We start from the raw sequence: 23,808 nt of genomic DNA, 5'->3' as shown, positions 1-23,808 counted from the left end.
AAAATAGTGAAGTACCAATAAGGTTTTAAGAAATTTATGTTGTTATTTATGCTCTTATTTTACATGTACATCAAAGTGGAGCTTGGCTACTCAAGAAATTTCCAATTGTTTTTTTACCCCAAAGAGCAAAGACAAAATTTTGTTATAATATTTTGTTCTAAAATACCACTTTTGTACACTCATATACACATCTAAATGACGGCCACTTTAGAAACATAGGGGCATAGATATAATTTATTCTTCAATCACCTACCCATTATGATTATACATAACATTCTGTGATTCCTTATTTTGAATTGCAGTGAAATGCAACTAGATCTTTCAAACAGATTGTTCCCTTTCTAGAATTCTTTTTTTCCTATGTTTTCAAACTTAGATTTGTTGTCCTTTATTCTCCCTTTAGAGTGTTTTGATCAGATGTTTTATTAGCAATCAGCCAAATAATTGATATGTAACTTTAAGGTGGTAATGGTTTCTTGTTTTTCAGTATTAATTTTCATAAGGATACCTTTATACAGTGAACAAAAATTTGAATACATCTCAAATTATTCCAATACTCAACCCACTTCAGAGTTCTTTTTGGTCCCTCTTGTGTCATTTCCCTTTCTTGGCTGCCTTTATCCCCTTCCAAAATAAATGTCCTACGTCTGTCCCCCCTTATGCCAAGGGAATAGATTGGAGTTGGGTGTTACTGTACATATTCCTAAGTAGGAATGGGTGTCTGCATGCGTGTACTGTGCCTATCACTCTGATTGTCACCAAATAATGAAAGGTACGAATATTTGGTTGGTACTTTATTTTTATAAAGAGTGATAGTGTAATTTCTGGTATTTCACGTTTCTTTTTGCTCCTTTCATTCATTCAGCCAGCACTCAGTTATACAGTGTATAGGTCACTGTGCTAAGTGTTATGGGAGATAAATATGTGTTTAGGTATTGGTTCACAAGGAGCTCAACACCTGATAGAATGATTAAGACATCCTGTACGTGGAAGCTAATGCTCTAAAAAAATGTATGATTCCTTTTGCTGTGATTTAATTATACAGTGTAGATTTAAGGCGTTTTTTGTTTTTTTGTTTTTTGGCTTTTTTGGCCACTTTTAAAGCATTAGTATTTAGGCATGGATTCTCTTCTCTAAGAAACGACAAATTTCGGTGAACGGGCAGTTGGAGGAGCATGATTTAAACTCAGAAACATTACTGAAGGGTATCTTTAAATGTCAGATTTCTACTGTGTAAATGTTTGCTTCCGTAAAATAGTTAATAATGAATAAGATTCTGGAAACAGGAAAGTGTTTGAAAACCAATTTTTAATAGAAATCACTGAGAAATAAAGTAGAATTTAGTGCCATCCATTGAAGATACCCATAAAAGAATTATTTAGTTGAAAGAGCAATAGACTCAGAGGTCAGACAGACTGTGTTCTCTTCTCTGCTGTTCCACTTTCTAAGTGTGTGACCATGGCTCTACAGTTTGCAATGCATTCATTTGTAAATGGAGATAATCATACTCCTTACACAAGGTATTTGAGAGGATGAAGTGAGATAATGTGATTAATGTATACCATTGTAGCACATAGTAGAACCTCAGTAAATTAGATCCCTACTCCTTTGATACATGTTTTCGAAGCCTTTGGACATATTTAGAACGGACATATGTATAGTTTTGAGTACTCCAACATTCCCCACTTCACCATGGAAATTGTCTTTTATTATCCAAGCTCAGTCACAGATATCATTTGGATGAAATGTATGTGACCAGGTGGTCTATAAAGCATATAATTGAATTAATTCTTTTGGAGCTTGATGTTCACCACCCTCCCAAACCATCACATTTAATAAATAAATTTGTTTATATTAACAGTTTATAAATTCAGAAACCTGTTTTTGAGATAATATATAACCATTTTAAGCCTATATTTATTAAAAAATTAATATCTGGCTGAAAATAATGCCACAGTATTCATTTGAATTCCATAAACACATCCAGTGAAGCACAAAGAATATATAAGATTGGTGAACTTCATTTTGCATTTATATTTGAATTTTAGGGTTATATACATTTGTTTATTGTAATGTAGAATTTCTCAGTATTCTTGGTTAACAGCTCCCTCCCTCAATGTGAGTCTCCACCAAATACCATGTTTGACCAGGATTTAAACAGCCATTATATGATAGATTGTTACTTTGAAGACCTCTCAAATGAAACCATGCCTCTCATTATTTTCTGCTTTGGTCTAGTTCCTTCTTACACTGACTTTGAGCTAAGCCTGGGACTGCTTTGATGAATAAAATAAAGCAGAAGTGGTGCTAGGCCACTTTCGGGACTAGCCCCTGAATTGGCCTGGCAGCTGCCAGTTTAGTGCTTTTGTAATAATGCTCTCTCATTGAACCCAGCTGCCATGCCATAAGGCAGCCCAAGCAGCCACGTGGAGGCCTCTAGCCAGAGACCCACCTGAGCTCACTTAAGTCTCTGAATAACTGTCCAGGCATCCCAGACATTGGACCCTCAACTGAGTTCCCTGTTTAGCCTCCAGATGACATCAGCCATCCCTAGCACCCTAGCCCATACCACGTAGAGTAGAAGAACCACCCAGGTAAGCCACCAGTTTGGGGTGTTTTGTTATCTAATGAAGATAATTGAAATACTCCTACTATAAGAAAATATGACTCAATGCTTATTATCTTTTGGGCAGGAAAGATTACATCTTTTCTCAAGAGGATTACTGAAAATGGCTCTTTCAGAGCTGTGAGGAAGAGTTAAGTGAAGATTTAAAGATAAATCTCCAAATATATTTATTTCTTTAGATATGTTTAATTATTTTGAATTTATATCTTACATTTTAAGATTCTTTTCCCTCTTGGATTACAAACATTAATTTAATGTGCATTTTTGGGGGGCGGCGCTCATAGTATTATGGGAAAAAGCAAGAGTTTGAAGCTAGAAGACCAAATTTTAAGTTAAAATTATTACTAGGCAAGTTTTGTCATATCTCTGAGTTCTCCATTTTTTTTAAAGATTCTTTCCATCCTTCCTTCCTCCCTTTCTTTCTTTCTTTCTTTCTTTCTGAGAAAGAATGTGAGCTGGGGGTAGGACAGAGGGAGAGGGAGAGAGAGAATCTCAAGCAGACTCTGTGCTGAGCACGGAGCCCAACTCGGGGCTCAATCTCATGACCCTGAGATCATGACCTGAGCCGAAATCAAGAGTCAGATACTTACCTGACTGAGCCACCCAAGCACCGCTGAGTTCTCCGTTTTTTAGCCCATAAAATGAAGGATTTGAGCCATATGACCCCTAAAATTAAACTCCAGCATTTTAGGATTGTAATATATTTTGTTATTTATTTCTCATTAGAGTTAGTAGCAATTACCAGTCATACAGAATTAGATTATGTGAGGTTGTAGGGAGTCACACTAGATAACACACTCCTGGAATCTGGAATAAAGTTTCCATAGAGCCTTATTTCCGTTTAAGAAAGTGTTAGCACTGCCTGAGGGCCCATGCCTAGCTCTCTATAGGCTTTTGTGGTTTTTATCATCCTCTTCTGTTCTTGGCAAATCTTGGTAGATGAAAAGTTAGCCCATTTTTTAATTTCCAACTTTTATGGACCATAGTTCAGATGTTACTTGGGATTACAGGAAGGTCAAAATGCCATAAGTCTGTATTAGGGAACTCTTTAAGTATTTTACATTTAATTATGTATCTAATCTAATCTCTTCTTTAAAGTACATCTTGCTGAGCTGTGCATGTCTTACTCTAAGGCAGAAATCCCTTAGAGCAAGTTTTCTTGCCTACTTAGGATGGCATATATTGTATAAAATCTTTATGCTTGTGTATATTCGTTTTGTAACAATAAGGGCTTGAAAATGTCTTTTTTATTTTTCATTAGGGAATCGCTTCTACTAAAACAGTCTCTATTTTGTCAAGCATGACATTTCTACTGGTGAGGGTAATTAGTACCCATGCCAACTATGCTCTGTTTCTCTCTTTGAGAAAAGAATTTTTAGTAGAAAGGGACCTGTGTTAAAAAGCAGGTGGTAAAACAGGAGTTCATTTTAGCTCTGCTTAGCCACCCTCCTCCTAACTTTGGTTTCTCCTACATCCATATCCAAAAAGCATGTTTCCCACAGTTGTCAACATTAGACTAGTTACTAGGTGAGGGATAGAAAAGGAGTGAGTACTAAATCATTTTGCTGTGAGTATGATTCATTGCTAAAATTTGATTTAGAAGCCTGGTTACGAAAGTGACACTTAAGCGTATTCTTTTAGGGCGCCTGGGTGGCTCAGATGGTTAAGCGTCTGCCTTTGGCTCACGTCATGATCCCAGAGTCCTGAGATCGAGTCCCACATCGGGCTCCCTGCTCCTTGGGAGCCTGCTTCTCCCTCTGCCTCTCTCTCTCTCTCTCTTTCTGTCTCTCATGAATAAATAAAAATAAAAGCTTTAAAAACAAAGCGTATTCTTTTAAAATGGCAAGAATCTAAGTTTAAAGTGCTCTTTCTGCCTCTACAAGTAAACCAAACATTATAGGGTAGAGTAGATTAGAGCTGCAACATTCACTTGAAAAACATCCATCTGGTAGAGTGGCAAGGGCAGAGGATGTGGAAGAAACACACAAAGTAGCTTCCGGGGTGTTGCCCGTGTCCAAGTTCTGTGGTTGAGTTGGGATGGTGGACAGTGTTATTCACATATTTTCATGTATCAATTAACTGCCTGATGAAGATATTTAAAAACAGCCCGATAATGATTCTGATTTGATATGGTCTCTTTGGTTTAAACTCTTGGGTTAACATCAGGTAACAGCAAAGTATTCAAAAAAAGTTCTTAAATCCTTTTAGTGAAGGGTGAACCTTAATGGGTAAAAAGCCTTGCTTAGGGACAAAGAGAAGTCTGATTTCAGAAACTTCTGGCCTGATGAGAAGCAGCAAAAAGGGAAGAGTTAATTATGGACTTAAGAACTTTGAGATTATCTGTAGCTTTGAATGAGCATTATTAGGAACTGTGGTCTGGCCATAATACAAAACCAATATAAACTGTTAATTTCTTAATTCATTTTGTACCAGTTACCTGGTATCCCAGCTCCCATTGCCATACCGTAGATTGGGTGGCTTAAACAACGAATTAGTTTCTCAGTTCTGGAGGCTGGGAAGGCCAAGATCAAGGTTTCAGCATGGTCAATGTTTCATGAGGGGCTCTCCTGGCTTGTGGATAGCTGCCTTCTTGCTGAGAGAGAAAGCAAGCTCTTGGATGTCTGTTCTTTATAAGGGCACTAACCCCATCATGAGGACCGCACTTCATGACCTTACCTAACCCTACCTACCTCCTTCGGGTCCTGTCTCCAAGTACCACCGCATTAGGGTTAGGGCTTCAAGATATGAATTTCCCAGGGTGGGCATGGACACAAAACACTCAGTCTGTAACACCTGGTTATTTTCGTATCACTACCTTTTTAAAAAATACTTCTTTTCTAATAATTGCTCAGGAAGCCTGCTTCCCTCCCCCACCCCCATGCATATTCATCCATTTACTTACTTGCTCAATTAAATTAGAATTATAAAGGAAATTTTCAAAAATATCAAAAATTCCCATAATATTCTTTTTTTAGAAAGATTGTTTTCAGTGACTAATAAGAAAATGTCTTTCTCTACTGAGAATAGCATCAGTAGTAAAACTTCAGAAACAGCACTCTGAATACCATGCATAATTATTTGAAATGCATATTTCAAATTAGGAAATTTGAAAATAGACAAACTCTAAATATAAAACATTTCATATATTGATTTTCCTTTTGTGAAGATAGTAACATGATAATACCCTACTCTGAGTACTGTAAAAATGCCCACTGAAGTAATCTCCTAGTTTCAGAGAGGGTTCAGTACCTCATAGAATTGGGGAAGGGGCTTTGGGCAGGGAACAGAACTAGGCTCTCTGCTCTTGGCTAGTTTTGGCTGCCAAATTCGCATACACAAGCTCAGAAACAGCAAGGACTTTATCACTGAAGGAACTTTGAGGTGATAGCATATCTCCCAAATCCTAGAGCTCTTAACAACATTAAAATCAGCTACAGGAATTTCTCCCAGTTCGCACAGTTAAAATGACTATTTAATGATCTAACGCAGAATGATTCCCTCATAAATAATCTTTAGTTGCCAATGTAACTTGTGACCTGTTTCAAGAATAAGTCAACTATCTGTTGAATGTTAGTTAAAATCTTTGATGTCTACATTTTAAAACCTGAGATTGTGAATATTAATTATACAAAGGAATTCCTGCGAGGTGTGAGTAGTGTGAAAAATTTGCTGCTTAAGGTATAAAGCATCAGGTTAGTATCAGACGTGAAACCTGGTTTCCATTAAGTCTGCTAGCTGTTTCTCATTAAACAGTACAAAATTCATGTTGCACCTTCCGAGAGTGCTAAGCATTCTTTTCCCCCCTCCCATACAATCCCAGTGAGAGGAAGCTAGAAACTCATTTTCATGCATGCATTTCAGTTCTGCTGAATCTGAGGCTGGAAAAGAGAAAAACAAATTTCTGGCTGTTGAAGAATCCCCTTGGAGTTTCCATGATGAGAACGTTAAGTTAAAATTGAATTAAGTTGGCATTCAGAACTTTATTCACACAAAGATTCCTCTGTGGATTTCTTTTTCTTTCTTGTATGCTCCTTTCCTTTCCCCTCTCCTTCTCTCCCCAATACATACACTTAAAGATAGTCCTTTACAGTCTCAATTTAAAAATAAATTTTTACTATATAAGGCAGCTGAAGCACAGAAACTTTATTTTATAAGATATTTCATAAATTCTCCAAATTTCAAATGCCTTAGGTTCCTTCCTAAAGATGACATGTGTTACGTCGGAAGAATATCCTCTCTGGGGCTGGAAAATATCAATCATATTTACCTCTGTTCATGTAGCCTATCTAGAATTCAGAGAATCTTATTTGGAGGAGAATTTAAATGGCAGTTAGTCCAACCTCCCGGTGCAGTGTTGGAACCCTTCACTATGAGAACTCTGACAGATGGCCATCTGGCTCTGCTTGAATACATTTAAAAAAAAAAAAAAAAAAAAAGCTCACTGGTTTGGATCAGACCATATCTGACTTAGTGCTGAACTTACGGTTGCACACATTAGGGAGGTATATTGACTAGCCAGAGGGTGACCAGGAAGGTATTCAAAATTACTCTGGAAAAAGCAGTTGAGGCAACTGCAGGGGTTCAGTTCGAGAGACCAAATGACTGTCTGTTAGAGATATGTAGGAAAAAACCTGCACTAGGAAAGACGCGGATAAATTGTCTTGTCCGGTTTCAATTTCCTGTTATTCTTTCTTGTCCTCTAATACTTACCGTTCTAGACAGCTATTGTTAAGAAGGCCTACATTTGAGTAGGACTTCATCCAGTGGGATGGTCACACTCTCATCATTCATGGGATTTCACATATAGTACCCTATGGATCAGTGCTGAGAGAGCTAGAGCTACCAGCGTGACCCCTGCCCACCAGGAGTTACCCTTCCTGCCACTCATCTGTGTTAGTCCCTTTCTGAACGTGCTATCCGGAACCTGAGCAGCCAGCCAGAGGAAAAGAAGGAAAGCAGAATGGGAATTCGGAGGTCAGACTGTCTGGATTTGATCTCTGGCTCTATTAACTTGCTGTATTAATCTCCCTGTTCCTCAGGTTCCCCCTTTATATGGAGATTACAATAGTTTCTAGCTCTGGTAATCGATTTGTAAAGTAAATACGAGTAAATACAAGTTAATCACATACAATACGTACAGTACATTTTGAAAAGTGCATGGTACCTAGAAAGTCTCTAGTAGATTTTAGCTATTATTTTCAATAAACAACTTCGCATTTTCAAAATATCTTCTATTTCATTTTAGCCTGAAAATAACTTGGTGAGGAAACTGGTATGATTGTCAGCTAACTTCCCCTATTACAGAGACTGTGACTGAAAAACATTAGTATGTTAAACACTCTTAGGTTCTAGGAGTGGTATCATGTCTATTATTGCAAAGTAATACTCCTGATATAGTCCACTGTGATGAAACCATATATGTATTTAGCTCGAGGTACTGTGCTTTAGAGAACCATTGATCATGAGGCCCAGGACCAGACAAAAAGATTGGAAAAGAAAACATTACTGTAGGAGGATCAAGTAATATGTAATCTGTAGAAGAAACAAGTTAAAGGAGACCGAGTTTTTGAAAAAGGTATGAATAAAATATCTTTTTAGAAAAGTTTTGTTTTTACTTGGGTCCATCAGTTTTTATTCCCCAGATAGTTTCTTTTTTAAATTCTCTTTATAAAAGCCCAAGAATTGAGAAACTTCAAGGAGATTGTCTAATCTTCATTATGGTACTGCTCTAAATCTCCCTCGAAAGACAGGCATCAGTGATGGACTCATGCCCGTATTGATTCTCTAGCTTGCAAGTTGTTTTGATTTTGATTAAAGTATCACTGTCTCAAAGAGGTTCTTAGGTATACCTAGCAAGCAGATTGATCATGTCTCTTTGCCTGAAAGAAACTTAATAAGCTCTGATTATGTGGTTATTGTATTTTCCAGGGAATTTTATATTAATGGCTGATAATAGTATTTTATTTGTAGAAGGGAAATACTGATCTGTCTTAACCAAATGATAAGTTTGAGGTGTTTTTTAAGATAGCCAGAGCAGAGATGGAACCTGACTGTCAACTTCTAGACAATGAGTAAATAATCATGGTACAGCTAGCTACACAGCGGAAATACTATACAAGGAATAAGATAAACTTATATACACTAATACTTTAAGAGAAAAAGAGCAAATTGCAGAAGAGTATAATATGATCCATTTGTGTGACCAAAACAACAGCAAAAAGAACTTAGAAAAACATGTTCATGTACACAGAAAAAAATCTCAAATGATACTTGTGCATCTATAAACAATGGTTACCTTCAGGAAAGGAGTTTGTTGAGCTAGGGGAAGAAGTAGAGAGAACATTTTACTTTATATTATTTTAGAGGGAATACATTATTTTTATACCTTAAAAGGGAATTCTATTGGGGAGGGAATGGTGAGTAAAGGTAACTGATAATTGAGACCAGTTAAAACTGAGAAAATACATATGTAATACCTCATTTTGGGAACCATATCTGAAAAGTATGTTTTTATAAAAAAGTGGAAATAAGTATTGGAATTTTTAAGTGTAATGATCCTCTGTTTGTTCATATATACTTTATAAAAGGATGGCAGGAAGTTAAGAAAATTACAAGGATGATGTCTGGAATTCACAGGTCACAGAGGTGGTAATTGCAAAACTGATGGTACACAGAGCAATCTTATCACGAAAAGTAGAATATCCAGACATAATATGTCCCCTGAGACAATGCTGTAGGAAGTACTGTCTATGAAGTATTCTTGCTGAAGAAGTTTCTAGTGAAAAGAGGAATTTCCGATTTACGTGAAACACAGAAAATGGAAATAGGCACAAGGGAAATCGTCACATAGGACAGGGAACAACTAACAAGCTCTCTTCAACAAGTCAGGATCATGAAAAAAGAAAAAAGGAGAGATGAAGACTGTTGTAGATGTAGGGAAACTTAATGGCACAAGAACCAAAAGAATTGATCCTGACATCCAGCGAACCAACTTTAGAAAGTTTTTCAGACAATTAGGAAAGGTGCTTCATTATGGGTATTAGATGGATTTACCACTATTTTTGTTAAATGTAATAACTTTGGGTTTTAAATGAAAATGCCCATAATTTTTAGGGACACCTATGAAAATATGTAAGGGCGAGATGTTAACAGTGTCTTGAGTTTGCTTCAGAACACTTCAGTGGGAAAAATAAAAGATAGAAAAAGAGATGGCAGATGCCAGTGTCACGAAGTCTTAATAATTAATGATTGTTGAATCTGGGTGACGTTTACATGCATGTTCGAGTGCTGAAAAGATCATAAAGTTTTATCTGATGAAGCCATTTTTGTAACTGTAGCAAGAGCAAGAGGCTGGAGGAAGAGCTTGAAGAGTATGTGGAGCTTAGATGGACTGAGAAAGACTGCACTGGAATCTTTTAAAGGAATTGTTTGAAAGGAAAGAGAAGTATCCTTTGTTATCTCGTGAGCCAACTTTTAATAGGATTCTTTTCCTAGTTTGGCAGAGGAATAAGTCTTTCTTTATTCAGAATGCCTGTGTGCGCTTGCACGTAGGCACGCATATACAGACACACACACAATTTTCTGACTTGGGACAGCTCCAGGAACCAGGAAACTCATTCAGCATTAAGCTAGAGTAGGGTGACCAGGCATCCCCGTTTGCCTGGGATGAATGGGTTTCTTGGGACCAGGAAAATCTTGGGCAAACGGGGATGAGGTAGTCACTGCAGTCTGGAAAATTCCAGAGGATTTGATCGAGGTCAAACTGGGCCTTTATCTTAATGAAAACCAAAATACACTATATATCATGAGGTTAGATAGCTTTCCGATGACTTGCATCATGGCTTCACAGTTGTGGTTTTGTTCTTTCCTAGGAAATGCATCACACATCACTCAGGCCTGTGTTGAAATGTTGGTGTAAATCTTTCACACAAATTTAAAGTCAGATTCACCAAACTGGGTTTTTCATGTCCTCTGTTCCCTTTTAGTAATGTAAATCAAAAGCTGACAATAACTTTCATTTTTTAATACCCTACTAAGTATAAGGTACTGTGTTAAGCCTTCAAACATAAAATTAAGACATATTCTCTGTTCTCATGAGCTCAGGGTAGATTAGAGGAGATAAATAAATAATTACTATATATTATTTTGTGACAAGTGTTATAGTAAAAGATTGTGGCAAATAGTTTTAGGACCAGTCTTTGGCAATCTTTTTTATATTTTATTTGCAAGATATTGTCCAAAGACAGAACAAGAGGAGAAGAGATAATTATTTGGAGTATTGCTATTTTGTTTTTGTTTTTTTTTAAGATTTATTTATTTATTTATTTGCCAGGGAGAGAGAGAGTGAAAGAGCACAAGCAGGGGGTAGGCAGAGGTAGAGGGAGAAGCAGACTCCCCACTGAGCAGGGGATCAAGTCCCTGCATCAATGCGGGACTCCATCCCAGAATCCTGGGATCATGACCTGAGCCGAAGGCAGATGCTTAACCGACTGAGCCACCCAGGTGTCCCAAGGAGTATTGGTATTTTGGAATCTCATCTTAAAATCTTATCTAAGGAATGTCCCAGTGTGTGCTTTATAAAAATGGAATAACAACAGTCTTAAGAAATTAAGACTTTTTATATTTTATGCTTTTTAGATGAACAGTGTTACAAAGATTGGGATATATTCTGTATGGTAATGGTTAAACTTCCAAAGCTTTCTTAGCACTGTCAGATCAAGGAATGCTTTCCTCTGTACCCAGCAGTCATTTTTGAGAGAGCAATGTGTGTTTTGTGTTAAAATGTAAATGCTAAAATTCCTCTGGGGTTGACTATGTGTAATAATGCATTTAAATCTTAAGACATAGTTATCATGATTTTTTTTGCTCAATGGAAAGAAAAAAAGATTTAGAAATTAAATTTTTTTTAATTTTATTTATTTGACAGAGAGAGCACAAGCAGAGGGGGAGAGAGGGAGAAGCAGGCTCCCTGCTGAGCAAGGAGCCCGATGTGGGACTCGATCCCAGGACCCTGGGATCATGACCCGGGCCGAAGGCAGCCGCTTAACCAACTGAGCCACCCAGGTGTCCCTAGAAATTAAATTTTTCTATTCTGGGCACATAATAATATATAGGTCTTTGAAAGCTGATAGCTGCCTTATGAATCCGTAAGATTCTTTTATTTTGACATTTAACCCCTTCCATTGTTGTTTGGATTTGTTAAGATGTCACATGTGAAATTAAATTTAAGTGGGAGAATATTTTGTTACTGGTAGGTCTTTAATTTTTTCAGAAGGTATTTCACTTATTAGTACAATCTAATTCCCAGTCGTTTCAGCTAATTAGTAATTAGGGCATTTGAGCCATGTGGAGTGAACCAGGGGGAGTAGAGTAAAAGATGAGGTTGGAAAGTTGGAGAGTAGTACTGGGAGAGATTTTTTATGGCCTTCTAGATCATTATATAGACTTAGCTTTTACTTAGAGTGAGATGAAGAGCCATTGGAAGATTCTGAGCAGAGGACTGGTATATCTAACTGGTATATTTTAACAGGATCACTCTGCTGCTATGTTGCATGGACTCTGAGGGGATTATGCTGGAAGCAAGAATGCCAAATAGAAGGCTGTCACAACTCAGCCAGCTCAGAGAGGATGGGGACTTAGACCAGGCCTATGGCAGAGAAGTGATTGGATTCTGGAGACATTTTGGAGATAATGCCAACAGAAATATTCTCACCTCAGTGAGCACAGTGTGTGAGAGAAAGACGGTAATCAGGAAAAACTCAAAGCTCTTGACCTCTGTAACAAAAAGGATAGAGTTGCTATTAACAGCAATAGGAAATTGTTCCTTATAGGTTTTGGAGGAATACTAGAAGCTCACTTGTGGACATGATGAGCATGAGATGTCTCCTGTATATCCTTGTGGTGATGTCAAGTAGGAAGTTAGATTATGAGAGTTGGGAGTTCAGCAAAGAAGACTGAGCTGGAGATATGATTGAGGAGTCGTCAGTGTATAAAGGTTATTTAAATCCATAGGACTGCATGAGATCACCAAAGGAATGAGTATAGATAATGAAGAAAAGAGATTTAAGGACACAGTCCTGGAGTACTCCAATTTCAAGAAAATGAGGAGCAACCAGAAAAAAAGAGTAAGGAGTAACCAGTGAAGTAGGTCTTGGTGTCCTAGATACCAAGGAGAAAAATGTTTCAAGAAGGAGGAAATGATCAGCTATGTCAAATAGTCCCAATACCTAAAGTAAGGTGAGGATTGATAAATGACCATAAAGAAATAACTTCTAAGTATGTAAGATACTTAATAAGGTGATAATAAGTAGTTAACTACTATTTGTCGTGCTTTTTCTGTGTGATACTGTATTAAGTGCTTTATACAGTTTTCTGTCATCCATAAAATAGCCTTAAATGGTAGGAGTTACAATTCTCATTTTACAGACATTGGAAGGCAAGGCTCCAAGACACTGAGAAATTAGTCCAAAGTCATATACCTTGTAAATCTGCAAGGCAGGAATGCAAACCCCGAATGTAAAAGCCTTTACTCATTTCCTTATATTTTGCCGCCTGGACTTAGGTTAAGGTTGCAGCCACAACTTTTGAACAGGACTGTCGCTTGTTACTATTCACTCCGCATGTATGTGTTGGGTAAGTTAAAGCTCTCTTACGTGCTTTTTTCTGTGCTGCAAATCTATATCATAAAAGGCAAGGATAGATATATATGTTTGTTTGTTTGTTTTCTTATGGCCTGATTCCAAGAAGAAAACTTTGGATTATGAGATTTCCTTAAGTAAGAATTCCTTTTTCTATAAATATTTTACAATATGAAATATCAGCAATATCATTCTCTTACAGCAGAAAAAAGTAGTTTTTATATTTGCAACTGTTCCATACTTTATCACTCCTCATGCTTGGCTTTTAAATATTCCAACGAAAAATCTGTTTTAAGAGTAAATCTAAGATGTACCTACCAACTGGTGGTGATTGCTGGCCTGTGTATGATGATGTCTTAAATGTTTGCTTCTTGTGTTTACTAGTTGCAACCACAAAATTACCAAGTAACATGTGTGAATATTTTACAAATGGGTCTGCTTGATTTTTTTCAAAGCCTACATTACACTCTGTTAATTATCCTAGCATTTAGAAAATTACTTTTATCATTACTTTGCCATTTGGCAATTGAGGTATAAAGTTGGCACTGTGTGTTAACCATTCATTAAATTTAGCCCTAGACCACATGATTTTAATTGCTTTGCATCAGAAGATAGTAGTTTGGTATATAATGTTTAGATGCTAAACATTATACCTACTGAACTTTTTTCTACAAGAAAAACCTCTGGGATCTTAGTAATGTATGCTTATTCAAATCATCCTTTGTTCTTAATTTTTACTTTTTCTTTTCGTTTTCTACCATTTCCTCAAATTTATTGCATGCATTTTAGAGATTTGTATGTGCCTTCTAGTGATACTATTAAGTTTGCATAATTAGCATCCACATTGGAACTACTACTTGGAAAGGCTCATCTAGCTTTATTCTGTACTTACTCTCCCTGTGAATTTACTCCCTTAAGAGCTCAGCTACCTCTCCTTAGGCCCTGCTACCATTTTGCCAACTGACATTATCTTTCCTCCATTAGTCCTGCAGTCTTCAGTTTGGGTCCTCTGCCATCAGAGTTGCACCCCACCCCCAGTTATTCTCTGTGGAATAACTACAGCGATCCTTCCAAAACTGCAGTCTTAAGTAATTGCTGCTTCAGGTTCTTCAGAGGTTTCCCATTGTTCTTAGAGTCTCCCCCAGTCTCACATATTACACTTAGCCACTGAGATTTTTTTCATTCCTCCGTGTCTGGTGGGTATTAATATGTGCTCTTCGTACTACCTGGAATAAAGTTCCCCATCCTTTTACCTCAGGGATTTCTGTTTATCCTCATGTCTCCCCTCAGGGAAACAGTTCTTCTGAGAATCTTCCCTAACGGCCTTCCCTTCCACTGGCCTCCAGAGTGGTTTAAGTATGCAGCCTCTAGCCTCTTATGACATCCTGAACTTCCCTTCCTACAGTATTTGTCACATTTAATAGTAGTTGTCTGCTTTCTCTGGTTGATTCCTCAGAACCTAGACTTTTGTTTCCTCATCTTTGGCCTTCTGAAGAATTAGTATATATGTATATCATTTAGGGACTCATGTTTTGGAGGAATAAGAAGATTCATGAAGGCAAAATATTGACCTTTCTTGTTTCCCATGTTACCTCTTGCACTTAGTATGCTGCCAAATACATTGCAGATGCTAAAGTATTTTATTTTTTAAATTTTATTGACTTATTTTAGGGAGAGAGCATGGGGGCGGGGAGGGGCAGAGGGAGAGGGAGAGGGGCTTAAGCAGACTCTGAGCTGAGCGTGGAGCCCAGTGCAGGGCTTGATCTCACGACCTTGAGATCATGACCTGAGCCAAAATCAAGAGTTGGACACTTAATCGACTGCGTGACCCAGGCACCCCAATGCTACATCATTTTATAACCAAATTTGTGTTCAGCCTTCGCTCCTTGAATTCTAGTTGGTCTAACCATAATCACTATGGTGTCAGATAGGCACTTCAAATTCGATAAACCCAAACCTCAAAATCTTTCCCTCTGGCTTCCTCTTCTCTCCTCCCTTCCCTTTCCCAACCTATATCCTTCCTTTCTTTTCATCTGTCACTGACATTTTTGAACTGGAACTGCTGTATCCTTTACTACCTGCATCAGTCAGTTATCAGATTCTATCAATTCTGCTTTCTAATAGTTTTTGACACTCACTCCTCAACTCTGTTTCTTTCACAACTGCTTTATTTCAAGCCTCCTGTCACTTCCTACCTTGTCAATTACAGTCTTCTAATTTACCTAATTATAGTAATTTAGAAACTAAATATATAACCATTTTCAGAGCACTATAAATAATTTTTAGTCTCAATGATTTTTAAAAATTCAGAAACTAAGTATTTTTTCTTATGTTTTATCCTTCTAAATAAGCAGTTAAGGTGTGTGTATATGTATTCATCCATTTAGGGACTTAGTTCATTTTTAAGAATAAGAAAAACTTATTAAATCAACTGTATTTGAACAAAATTTTGCAAAAGATTCTTAATATGAAAAGGGAAAATCTTTTTGTGCATCAGTAATGAAGATGTCACTTTTTTCGTATAATATTAGATGTCAGCTAAGTCCTGTAAAAGAGCCTACATCCAAAGCCGTCATTGTCTCTGGAGGGAGCTTCCCTACTGCATTGTAAAGTCCAATTCAGTCCTGAAGGTGGGCCAAGATGGAGTAACAGAAACTAGTTTTACCTTCCCTCTTGAAATAATTAAAAAAAAAAAAAAAAGCTAAACAAAATATATGAAACAACGGTTTTCAGAAATTGGACATCAGGCAGTACATGGAAGTGATCCCTGAGAGTTAAGCATTAAATAAACCGAGTTGTGTGATTGCTCTAAGCTTACTGCCTAGAAAGCATTTCCAGTCCTTAAATTGGAGAGAGGAGGCCCAGGAGGAGCCCAGTGGTCTCCCTGAATAAGAAGGTGGAATTAGGAGCTTGAGGAGACTGTGTGGCAAGAGTTAGCCGGTAGAGGGCCAGTGAAAGGAGAGCTCCAGAGATCTGCAAAGTTCCCTGGACTGTCTTCAGCTGAGTGCCCATTAACAGGAGTCTGAGGAAGCCACACAGGGTGATAAAAAGAACCACTGAAAGAGAATTAGAGGTAGCAACCCTGGCAAGTCAAGTCACACCGCATCTGTGATCGTTTCTGGTGCTACCAGCCAGACTTGGACAAACTTCCTAATTCATTAGCTACTATAGGGTACTCAGAAGGGTCATACCTCACTGGAAGGGGAAATTAGTCCTAGTCTGAAGGCTGCTCTGGTTCTGTTTAACAAAGCTAAGAACAAGCTTTGAAAGCAACCTAATATATATATAATTGGGGTCCCTAAAGGGACAGTGGTGGGAGAGAGGGCAGAAAAAAATATTTGAAAAAATAATAGAATATTTTCCAAATTTGGTGAAAACTCTGAACCACAGATCTAAGAAGCCCAGCAAGCCCCAAGCATCACAAAAGGAGAAGACGGAGAAGGGGCAGCAGCAGAAGGGCATACCAGTGTACTTCACAATCAAATTGCTTAAAGCCAGTGATAAAGAGAAAATATTCAAGTATCCAAAAGAGACGCCACATGTACAAATGAACAAACATAAGGGCGTTGGCAAATTTCTAGTCCAAAATGATACAAACCAGAAGATAGTGAAGCACCATCTTTAAAATGTTAAAGGAGGGGGAGAAACAGTTTTGAAAATAACTTGATATTTCCTGGCAGTATTATTTGCAATAACATTCGACATGTGTCTGGAAGCAGAAATTTGGATGGGCAAGTTGTTTAATGATGCAGAAATTTTAATCATCTATTTTTATATGACATTTTACATTTTACAAGTGTTTATATATGAAAGAAAACCTTCTCTTAGCACATTTTTGAGGTAGCTAGGATGGATGATTTTATCTCTGTTTTACACATGAAGAGGCTGAGATGTATAGGTAAGATGACTTTCACAGTTTCATAAGATCCAGGAATATAATCAGGTTTCCTGACTTCCTCTTTGGGACTCTCTTCTAATCTACTTGGTCTCCTCATTATTAGCTGTGTACTGCTCAAAACTACTACCTAAACTTAGAGACTGCCAAAATATATAAAATATATGGCATGGCTTGAAAGCAATAATACTACATACAGTATTTAGTGATTCTTTTGTATCTTGCCATTTATAGTATTTGAAGAAAAGAAATTGAAAATCTTACTAAATATCAAGGCCCAAAAAGAAGACAGGAAAAATGAGAGTACATTAAGGTATATTAGACCCTGTGTGAAAAGCTGTTACAGTATCTGAACTTTAAGTAAATGAACAAAGGTGGAAAAATTGCAATGGTTGCAGAGAACCTTTTAATTGATGTTATTTCCTTTTTTAAAAAAAGTTTGATTATTTTAATTACCATATTAAATATGAGCAGAGAACCATTTAATAACTTGGTTCAAATTAATGTGGCAGAAATTAGTGGGGAAGAAACTGTATTTTATATTTATACTGCATATATAGTACATAAAACAGAAGAATTAAATACTGTCCTGTCAGTGTCATTGCATCCGATACAGCAAATTAATTTTGACCCATTGCTAAGAGCCACATGGAATGAATATGGTCCATTGTCCTTTTTGTTGCCACTAAAGTTTCTTTAAATTATTCTTTAGAGAGGCTTTTTAACCTTCTTATTCAAGAGAAATTTTGAGAGCCAGCTCTTTAGGGAAGGACTTATGCTAGAATTGGGATTGAAATGCTCAGACTTGAAAAGTGGGCAGGATTTAAGTAGGATAAGGAAGAATGTTTTTGGTTATGAGGAATATGAACCCTGACAAGTCTTCTCAGAACGCTGACAATGAATGGTTCCTGTTGGAAAGAAGTAAGAAATAAAGTAGAGAAGGTAGGGTTGGGCTAGATTACTGAAGGCCTTAAAAAACAAGTAGGAGAAATAGGTGAATGACACTGAAGTTAGAATTTCCTCCTGAGATGAGTGAATTGTCTCTCATCCAGTTATAAACTGTGACCTTCTGGCACTTCAACTCAACGTTTTCTGTGTATGTTAACATTTACTGTATTTCAATCTAAGTAAACACCGATGAAATGACAAAGGGAGAATGATTTACCTCAGGAGGGGATGTGTTTTTCTTTTTCTTTTCTAGTCTACCCCTCTACATCTAGCAGCGGGTTACAACAGAGTTCGGATAGTGCAGCTTCTTCTCCAGCATGGTGCTGATGTTCACGCAAAAGACAAAGGGTAGGTGTGTTGATTTATTCCCTTGAATGGTTTCATCCAGGAATCGTTATGCTTTGTTTTCAGCATCCGAAACACTGAAGTTTTTGTGCACGGGACAAAGTCACCTATCCCATTTCTTTGAAGCTTGGGTAGCATGTTTGCAACTTTGGTTTGACTTCATTTTCATGTTCTACTTATTAAAGAAGCTTTCTCATGGTAGTGGCCTAAATTAGTTAAATTTTATCAATTTCTATTATTTGAAGTTAAAATTTGCTTCTCTCGATTACATTTATTATTTTTCCACTCAAGTGGCATTCCGGAAAGGGAGATAAAGCAAATTGAAAATTCTGATAAGTCAGTAACATAGCTATCCTATTCACCTGGCATGTAAGAATCATCTTTTATTAATAAACCAAAATCATAAGTTTATAATATTCTAATTTGGTTTTTATCCGGATAAAATCTTGGACATCTGAACTGAGAAAACATACGAAGGTTGATATGGGAATGGGGGGAGAGGGGAGGGACTATTAAGAAAGCTTTGAAGTCATTTATTTTATGAAGAGGTGAATTTTAGAAAATTTTGTATCTGTTTCCTATCTAGTCTTTAGGGGACCTATGAAGTAAGTCTGCTCCTGTGTAATAGGCTAACATTTCTTATTGTCCCACCTTAAGATCTAAAAGATACTTGACCTTACCGCCCAGGTAAAGTAGGTCCATATTACACTCCTGTGATTGGCAGCATAAAGAAGAGAAGCCCTGGAGGGAGGAGGGTTTCTTTTGCTTTGCCTCTCTGCATGTCAGAAAACATGGAAACGAAGAAACAACTCAGCATTTGAGACGGTGATCAGAGAGAGAATCGAGCATTTCACATCTGCTCTCTCTGTGCTTCTCTCTTGCCTGCGCCAGCTGTCGTGCTGTACATGACTGGTGTCCCCAAAGCATAGGGGCATACATGCCTGACGCTCTTGCACATCTCGGTTCCCTTATGCATGTCCAAAAACAGATGGGTGTATGACGGGTGAGTCATGAAGAGAAGTACACCACAAAAATGGGAGTCTTTGACTCATGCAGAATAGTACTTGCACATGCAAGTTATAGTAGTTTGGCTGTTTCATTCTTATGCTGGAAATTACCTTCAAAGTGAAATAAAGTGGTGGGAATATTTCAGCTGACTCTCAAAGAACATTTTTCTATGGTACTTGATCTGTAAAGCATGCAGTGGTCAATTAGCACATGTTCTTCCTTTTACTTAAATACTTTTCTAATTGGTATTTGTATCATTTATTTAAGGATTATACACACAAGACACAGGGTAAATACAAAAGGTTAAACATTAGCTACACTTTATATCCTCTTATTAAATACTGTGAGATATTTTTAATACCATTATATTGGACTCTATTAGGATGTTGTCTTCTAGCACTTCTTGGATAAATGACTGTACATTATTTGAAATTGCAATACCTTAATTTGCCTTTCTTCATTTAGTGGACTTGTGCCTCTTCATAATGCGTGTTCATATGGACATTATGAAGTCACAGAACTGCTACTAAAGGTAAGAGAAATTTTAAAATATTGAATATTACTTGCCTTTTTTCTAACTTGTCATAAGTTTTCACGTGATTTGTGGGCCAGTTAAGAGTTTTAAAAAAATAAAAAATTTTTTTAAAAATATCACTGTTGCCTTAAAGTTTTTAGAACACTCACTTTATTTTAAATTGTTTTTAAAAACTGAAATTAAAGAAAGTAAAACACTTATTGACATTTCGAAGAGTCATCGCTGAAATTTACAGTGAAATAAATGTCTTCAGCGAAATGATTACTGACCTAAAACTTTCTTTCTCGATTCAGCATGGAGCTTGTGTTAATGCTATGGATCTCTGGCAGTTCACTCCACTCCATGAGGCTGCTTCCAAGAATCGTGTGGAAGTCTGCTCTTTGCTACTTAGCCATGGTGCCGATCCTACGTTAGTCAATTGCCATGGCAAAAGTGCTGTAGATATGGCTCCAACTCCTGAGCTCCGGGAGAGATTGACTTGTATGTATTTATATCCCAAACTCAATATTGCTTGCTGTAAATTAGAATATCTCATTTTTGTTTAGTTATTAAACTCGTCTTTTGTCCCACTTAAATACTAACCTTCTGTTCTTACATATACACTAGTTTATAATCCTCATTTCTGATCCTGTACTTTTCTTTTAAGGCTAATGAGGGCGAGTCAATCAATAACCATTTATTGCATGCTTACTATGTGCCAGGTACCGGAAATACAACAGCGTACAAACCAGAAAAAAATTCCCCGAGCTCACAGAGTTTATATTCTTATACTATGGGTAATAATATTTGATTATCTAACATTATTGAGCCCTCACTGTTTCTCAAGCCCTGCAGGATTGTGCAGTCACGTTGCTATTTCTTATGTGTGTTTTAGCCCAAGTGCAGTCACTTTCCCCAATTTGAATAAGATCCTGTTTATGATTTGGTGGAAGTAATATTCTCAAATGCTGATACATATTACCTCTATATACATGTGCATGTTTTTTAGATAAACTTTTTGTTTTGGAATAGTTTTAGATTTACAGAAAAATTATAAAAATAGTAGAGAGAGTTATATATTCCATATCCAGTTTGCCCTCCTATCAACATCTTATATTAGTATGACATACTTGCCATAATTAGTGAACCAGTATTGATGTATTGTTAACTAAAGACCATACTCTACTCAGATTTCCTCAGTTTTTACCTGAAGTCTTTCTTCTGTTCCAGGATCTCATTCAGGATACCACATAACATTTACTTGTCATATCGAATACTGAGATACATTTAATTCTGCCTGTGGGCATTACAGGTTTAAATTAAACTAGGCATCACCTACCTAATATTTAACTGGTCCCCTGGTTGGTATTCTCTCTCAGGATTCTAAGAATCAGGTAACTGGACTTAAATGCCTGAAGAAAATCTTTAAATGATAACTTAAGAAAAAGGCAGAGTCAAAATGATGATAATGTCATTTAAACTTAAGCAGATTTTATCTTCCTTAACTAAAAATTTAAACTTATTTTGGTACTGGAACAGATGACATCAACGAGATTACAGGCCAGCACAAACCAGATTATAACTAGGCAGATGTCTTAGCGGTGAATCCTTGTAGAAACGCCTTTATTCTCCCTCCCATTCATATGACCCTTGTCATATGTTATCTTGCATTATATAGTTCCTTCTTCTATGTGTACGTTCTGTCTTCCCAGTGAAATTTAAATTCTTAGAAAGATTTTTCATTTTATTATTGTCTTCTTAGCACCTGCACAATGCTTTGTTACCTAATAAAAACGTCTTAATGGTATTTGTGTTTGGGCCCATCTATCTACCTACCCTCAACCCAGCACAGTGCGTTGTGCACTATGCACAGCAGGTTTATTGAATTGAAACTTTTTTTTTTATCTTTTTCTAATTTCCTTCTTTTAGTTTATACCCAGGGCTCAGCTTTATCCCCTGTCACCTTTAACTTCTTTTTCCTTTCAAACATTTTGCCAATTACGAGTATTATTTTGAGTTTTTGTAGCGTATTTCACTGGACTCTCTGATTCCACTGTACACATTACGATTTAATGGAAATTTGTATAGTTTTGTAAAAGAAGTTCCCTGATTATTTTTCAACCTTCTCAGTATTTTTTATTTTATTAAATAAGATTCTACCAAGGAATTATTTGAAGAAAAGGATTTAACAAAGTTGGAACTGCTCTAACTCTGGTTTTCATCATCATGTCCACTGCTTTACACTAGGCATTCACAATTACAGAGGTCTTTTCAAGAAAATTATACAAGAAACAAAGAAAAACAATATTTTGATCATACCCATGGTTATAACATTTTCATTACACACATTTTTTTTTTCTGCTCTTCTCTCTCTCTCTCTTTTTTTAATATGTTGTTTCCATGAAGCCAAATGAACAAGGTAGTTTGGATTCTGCACATACTAGAGGTGAAAATACTGAAAGTATCTTTCATTCTTGTTTCAAAATGCATTTGAAAAGAGAAACTTTTAAGGCATTTTATAAATATTAAGTTTTCAGGGTAAGTTTGAGTAATTTGCAGTTTTACTGCCTTTTTAGCTACTTAAGTACTTCCTTGAGGTTTTTAAAAACAAACCTTTATGTAACCTTTGCATTTAGAGGGACCATTATATTGTTGATAGATTTTCCATTCTCTGGGTTTTTTTTTTTATTCTTGAGTATACATCAATAAAATATATTGACTTTGAAAGTCAATTTGGGCAGGAATCTTTACTTTTTTTCTGAAGGCAAAAAAAAGGAAATATTTTACTTCTTGTTGTTTGATAATATTGTGTTGTTTAATTGGGTTATTATTTAATCCAATTTCTTGATTTCCTTAGTACTGCAGTCTTATTGTTTATGTTTTTCATAAATTTGCCCATTTAATTTTTTTCTGAGTACTTTTCCTGAACTTAAAGGAGTAATTGAAAAAGTAGAATTGCTTTTATCATTTTGATATTCATAGAACATTTGTCAGAGAAAAAGCCAGTATGATTTGGACTCAGTTTACATTTTTCTAGACTTTCTAGACAAAGCAAAATTGTACTTTTTATTTGAAATCAGTTCTCAATACCTCACTTTCCTTTGTAATTGTCAGAATCCTGCTCCTTATATATGGCAGTTTGTAATTCTTTCACTTGATTTATCCCTAATTTTATCATTAAAATGAAAATCTATAATTTTGTTATTTGAAAATACTGGTTTACTTTTATTTCATTTGAACTTGACTTTGAGTTTCTGACGTTTCAAATTCCTATACTGTGAGGAATTTAGCAATGATAAGGTACCACTAAACAAGAGGTTTTATAAAAATGGTTTTTCCCTTGAACCTGCCATGACTTATAAATATTCAGCATTGACGCAACAAATTGAATACATACTATGCTATATACCAAGCAGTATGCTAAGTGATACAACTACCATAGCAAGTAAGGTTTTGTGATATGTCCTGTGATAGAAGGCTAAATGCAAGTGCAATGGACTTCATAAGAAGGAATCCTAACCCAATAATGAGGAACATCAGGAAGGCTTATCCAGAGTATCTAATTAGAGACCTTGAACAATAATAGTAGTAATTAAGGCGTGTGTGTGTGTGTGTGTGTGTGTGTGTGTGTGTCTTTTTCTGTCTTTTGAGGGACAGAGGGGAGTGAGATGGGGAAGTCAGGAGAGGAGAGAGAGGAAAAGAAAGGAATTCAGTAGTAGGCAGGTGCAAAGACCTGTAATGGGCCAAGGATTGCTATGTAATGTATTGGGTTACATATCATTTGTATCTTTTTAGAACAATTGTCAACTTTTTGTTAGCAAGTGGTTATATCAAA

At 36.5% G+C, this 23,808-nt stretch overlaps 1 protein-coding gene across 1 annotated transcript in view; it reads left to right on the top strand.

Moving 5' to 3' along the window:
- Positions 1-23,808, top strand: part of TNKS (tankyrase) — a 204,797-nt gene that overhangs the window by 118,053 nt on the left and 62,936 nt on the right. The window contains exons 6-8 of the mRNA XM_027597791.1: positions 18,360-18,454; positions 19,925-19,991; positions 20,288-20,474. Of these exons, the coding sequence (XP_027453592.1) occupies positions 18,360-18,454; positions 19,925-19,991; positions 20,288-20,474 (349 nt within the window). The remainder of the gene's footprint in view (positions 1-18,359; positions 18,455-19,924; positions 19,992-20,287; positions 20,475-23,808) is intronic.

Source organism: Zalophus californianus, chromosome 2 (assembly GCF_009762305.2).
Source record: "Zalophus californianus isolate mZalCal1 chromosome 2, mZalCal1.pri.v2, whole genome shotgun sequence".
Lineage (NCBI taxonomy): Eukaryota > Metazoa > Chordata > Mammalia > Carnivora > Otariidae > Zalophus > Zalophus californianus.
The sequence above is the reverse complement of the archived record's forward strand: the minus strand, read 5'-3'. Positions and strand labels throughout refer to the sequence as shown.